The 5,449-nt window shown below is 43.6% G+C and overlaps 1 protein-coding gene across 1 annotated transcript; it reads right to left on the minus strand.

The window, feature by feature from the left end:
• Nucleotides 1–445: 445 nt before the first annotated feature.
• On the minus strand, nucleotides 446–4,836 carry LOC123256336 (histone deacetylase 1-like). Its single transcript, XM_044684976.1, is given in 4 exon segments — nucleotides 446–720; nucleotides 2,859–2,907; nucleotides 3,467–4,044; nucleotides 4,046–4,836. Coding segments are annotated over 4 exon segments (1,446 nt in total). The 3' UTR covers nucleotides 446–692.
• Nucleotides 4,837–5,449: the final 613 nt, after the last annotated feature.

Raw genomic sequence — 5,449 nt, forward strand, 5'->3', positions numbered from 1 at the left:
CCCTTAACCTAGAGTCTGCTGAGGTACAGGAGCACAAGGTGCCCCCTGGCAAACAAGAAGGCACATCCTTGTCACATGCCCAGGGACTATGAGAACCAGGCAGATCACCCATAAGCAGCTGCTAACATTTCACCTCAGGACAGGGTGATGGGGTCCACATTCCAATCTGCTAGCTTAAGTACCCGAACCTACACAGGAACCAGTTGGACAGACATATCACCTACCTGTCATCCTTACAAAAAACTGCACTGAATTTCAAATTTGGAAGATTTGGAAGAATAAGAAAGGCCCACAGAGAAAAGGGGGCTGTGAGAGAGGCTACCCTACCCAGCCACCCATGGCAATGTGTCCTATGTCATCTTAAAATAGCCCATCCAGAAAATGCTCCCAGGCCCTTTAAAAAAAAAAATCCCACCCCACCCCCAGCAAGTCAGACAAGGGGGGGGGGGCGCCTTTAAAATAATACAGGGAAAGAAGAAATGGATTTACCTGCCTGGGGCTCAGGTATACAGGGCAACAAAGGCACTGGATCAGGCAGCCAAACCCCCTGGTTCCTGTGTTCTGGGGCCAGTTCTATTTCATATATTTATATATAAATAGAGAGACATATAGAAAATATAAACTCTGAGGGTGTAAGGGTAAGGAAATGGGAAGGAGGTGTGGGTTGCAGGTCCCAAGGAAAGCTGGAGAACTCAGGCTGACTTGGTCTCCTCCTTCACCCTGTGGAGAAGAAATAAGACCAGTTAGACATTCTTGGTCTCCTGGGTACTAAGGCCACAGGATGGGTGGGCAGGTGGGTGGCCTGGCTGGCTGCGTATATATGTATGACTTGTCTGTATGGCTTATTTTTTTTTTTAATGGAATTCAACAGTTTGTCCCTACCCAGCCCCATTTAGCATAATGAAAATTATACCTTTATGCAAATCATAAAAATGTACTAAAATGCAGACATCAAATATCATTCCATGAGGATAAACAGAATTATGAAAGGTAAAGTAGGCACACTGCTACTGTACAGTAAAGTTAACACAGAAGATGTGCAGTATGTTGCCCTTTCCACACCCACTATATCTTGCCTCTATCACTGGTAGGTGGTTTGGCAACTTTTAAAAATGAAGCTATGGAGGGATGTTTGGACAATGGCTCTTTTCCCTTGATATCTGATGAGAGAAAGCATTTGGAGCCATCTTTTCAATGAGGAAAAAAATTCAGTCAAATGATGAAATGCTTGTGCTAATTTGAGTTCCAGAAGTTTCTGCCTCTTCTGCCATCTTTGCAGCCAGCAACTCAATCAGATCCTCATTCCACAATTCTCCATGAGATTTAACTCCTTCAGTTCTAGTGATAATTTTAATCTTTGTTTCTGATGGCTTCAAATGTTCCATCTTTTGTCAAAACCTCAAAAATGCAGAACTGTGGCTACACTTTCTTCAGACTTCAAACATGTTTTTATTACATCTTCCCACACCATTAGCAATATTCCAGAATTGCATGAAATATAAGACTTCCAAAAATCTCTCAATGTCAAGTCCCTTACCTGCACCTGAAGCTGCAATGGCCTGGGCAAATGTAGCTCGTAAACAATATACCTTAAAATTTGCAATCACTCTCTGATCTACAGGTTGTAATAATGAGGTAGTGTTAGGGAGAAGGTAGATCACATTTATATTTTCATTAAAATCTTCCAGATGGAGAAGGTAACTTTGGATGCATTATCGAAAGTAAGTAGAATCTTGAAAGGAATGCCACCATCATCACAAAACTCCCCACCATTGCATAACCCCATCATTGTTCAAAGATGGTTGTTATATATGCCTTGGGGTTGGTGAAATAATGAACAGGAAATGTTGTCTGGAGGATTCCTTTCAATGCTCTGGGATTCTGAGTGGTACACAAGAACAGGTTCTAATTTGGAAGCCCCAGCCAGATACATTCCCTCCAAACAGAAGAGTATGTTTCCAAGCTTTATACCCCAAGCATAGTATTTTCTTCCACTGAGATGTAGGTTGGAAATGGCATTTTTTGATAAAATAGGCTGGTTTTGTCATCAAAGATTTGTTCCAGCAAGTAGGACCCTTTATCTATCACTGTTTGCTGGAACTCTGACTTTAATAGCCAAATTAGCAACCTGTCCTGACACTTTTGCACCATTTAAAAATCCAAACCATCTATAGCTTGTGGTAAATACCTGTGTTCCTTCAGGGTGCTTTACCTTTAAATCTGCAAAGAGGTTTCAAGCCTTGGCTTACACTGTCATCAAGCTTAAGGGAACATTCATATCTTGTTTAATAGATTCTCCATCTCTAGAACAGCACTCTTTAGAAAGACATGGTGACTTCATGCAAGCACTGCCATTTGCTCCTTTATCCTCAGAAGAATCCTTCACTATGGTGGCCAGACACTACACGTGTTCAATGTGCTATCAACGAAATTTTTTTTTTTCAATTTTTATCCTTCACATTTCCTAATAATTTTCTTTCTCATTTCCAAGTCTACTGGCTTAGGCTTGAAACAGTTCACTTGCTGCCAGGCATGGAGGTTTAAATATAAGGAAAGGAAGTCACTCACTGTCTACAGACAGGAACTCATCTAGAGATGCTTCTCAGCTTCTCAACCATCATCTACACTGCCTACATCGTAAGGAGCCTGCTTTGAGTAAGGGTTTTTGTCATTTAGGGGTGTGTGGATAACTTTCGGAATTCTTTATTAAAGTTGAATTTGCATAGAGAAACTTCGTGTTCTAGCAAAAGACCTTGTCCATTATGACTATGGTGCTCCCTCATTGTGTGTCAGAGATGGAAAGCTGAATAAAGGAGGGTCTCTACCCCACCCCACCCCCATCTCAACTCTTCACTCACCCTTTGGCTTCAGGTTTCTCTTCTTTTGACTTCTCTTCCTCTTTTGCTTCTGAAACAGATGATTTCAGGGATGACAAATGGCTGGACAAATGGCTGTCCTGCTGCCCTACTTCCTGACTGTCCCCTCCCACCCCACTTATCATCACCTGCTCAGGATTAAAGCTAGAGCAGATTCAGGGAAGAAGTTATGGGTTCCCACATGTCCCAGACAGAACTTCTCTGCTGGGGCATTGCTGGGTGAGCCCAAAGGACAGGTATTCCCCCAGGCTCCAGAGCCTTCTGCCCAGTGCTGGTGGAACTGGACCCAAGGATAAACAGGTTTGACTAGTTTTCCAGGAGGCTGAGAGGAGTTGGCCCCCCTGGGAAGTGTGAGGTAGCAGAAAGGGCTTGGGTGGTATGTATTGGCTGTGGGGAGATGGGTCACATCAATAGGCTGGGGGGCCTGATGGGAGGTGAGTCAGCCTGGCTGGATTACAAATCAGCTCTTGTTCTTTTGTGGGCCCTGACACTTTAGGGAACAAGCAAGAGGCATGAGCAGCCTGCAGAAGCCTTCGGGCACTGATGGATTTGAGGCCTCCCTCCTAAGTTCTGCCCATGGGTCTACCCACCTTTTTTCTCCTCTGGCTCTCGATCTTTCTCCTCTTCCATTTTGACCCTCTTGGCCTTCTTGAAGTTAGCTGAATTCTTCCTAGCACCCTCACCTTCTTCATCTGAGTCTGAAAACTCCTCTTCACATGCAATTCTCTTGTCTGAGGAACATATTGAAATGCGTTTATCAGGGTCTTCCTCATCCTCATCTCCACTGTCCTCCTGCATGCCATCCTCAGGAATGGGCTGCATCTGGACACCAGGGGCATGTGGCAACATCTGAAGGTTCTCAAATAACCTCTGTTTGATCTTCTCCAAGTACTCATTGGTATTCTGGTTTGTCATGTTAGATGGGCTGATATGAAGTTTGAAATCAGGTCCAAAGTATTCAAAGTAATCATTGTAGGGAAGTTCATTGGGGATCTCTGTGTCCAAGGCCACAGCGGTCTCATATGTCCAGCACCTGGCTACATTATGAATAGTGTAGCCACCCCCTCCCAGCATCAGTATGGGGAGATTGAAGCTCTTGACAAACTCCACAGACTTGGCATGGCGTTTGATGGTCAGGTTGAAACAACCTAAGCGGTCTCCAGACAGAATCAGAACCACACTGCAAGACCACTGCACTGGGCTGAAAAGTCTCCATTACCTTGAACATAACTGGTTTGAAGATGGCCTCATAAGACTCGTCATCAATCCCATCTCGAAGTGGGTAGTTAACAGCATAGTATTTGCCTTTGCCAGCTCCAATGTCCCGTAGGTCCCCCGTTCCCGGGAAGTACTCTCCATACTTATGAAAGGACACTGTCATAACCCGATCTGTGGTGTAGAAAGCTTCTTCCACGCCATCGCCATGGTGAATGTCAATGTCAATATACAGCACCCTCTGGTGGTACTTTAACAGTTCCAGGATGGCCAACACAATATCATTGACGTAGCAGAAGCCAGATGCTTCAGACTTCTTCGCATGGTGCAGGCCCCCAGCCCAGTTCACAGCAATATCCGTCTGCTGTTTATTAAGCTTCACCGCACTTGCAACAGATCCGCTGGTGGATAATTGACAGAACTCAAACAAGCCATCAAACACTGGGCAGTCTTCACCAACATTAAATCTCTGCATTTGTTTGCTATACTCCGACATGTTATCAGGATGGATTGAGCGCAAAAACTTAATGTAGTCATCGCTGTGGTACTTTGTCATCTCATCAGCATGGGCTTTGTGGGGCCTATATATTTCCATCTTCCGGTAGAGTCCATAGTTTAGTAGCAAGTTGTGAGTCATTTGGATTTGATGGGGTTTCATTGGGTGGCCCTGACCATAATAGTAATTTCCGACATCCCCGTCGTAGTAGTAACAGACTTTTCGCTTCGTGCCCTGAGTCAGTGCCATCTTGTCTCGCGCACTCCCAGAGTTGTTTTTTTTAGTTTATATATTTCATTAATTTATAATATTTTTCCATAGTTAAATGAATCATGTTCTTTCCCTCCCCACATCAAAACCCCCTCCCATGGCCAATGAGCAATTCCATTGAGTTTTAAAGGTATCATTGATCAAGATCTATTTCCATATTATTAATATTTGCATTAGGTTAATCATTTAGTCTACATCCCCAATCATATTGCCATCAAACCATGTGATCAGGCAATTGTTTTTCTTCTGTGTTTCTATTCCACAGTTCTTTCTCTGAATGTGGATAGCTTTCTTTCTCATAAGTCCCTCAGAATTGTCCTGTATTATAGCATTTAATTGTTAACTTAGATCAGATTTACAATGGTTGGTAATGGAGTCTGAGCAAGCAGGATGCTGCTATCTTACCAGGGAGGAGGGGGAGGAGTGAATAAAATTCTTCCCCTTCCCCCTCTTAAAACAGTTACACAGAAGGGAATAACTGTTAACTGAATCCCCTTTAGGTCAAGTAATGGAGACTGAACAAGCTTGACTAAGCCAGGGATAAATTGGGTGATAGATAGGAATTGATCCCACAGAGATTAGCAACTTCCAC

This window comes from Gracilinanus agilis, unplaced genomic scaffold (assembly GCF_016433145.1).
Source record: "Gracilinanus agilis isolate LMUSP501 unplaced genomic scaffold, AgileGrace unplaced_scaffold57866, whole genome shotgun sequence".
NCBI lineage: Eukaryota > Metazoa > Chordata > Mammalia > Didelphimorphia > Didelphidae > Gracilinanus > Gracilinanus agilis.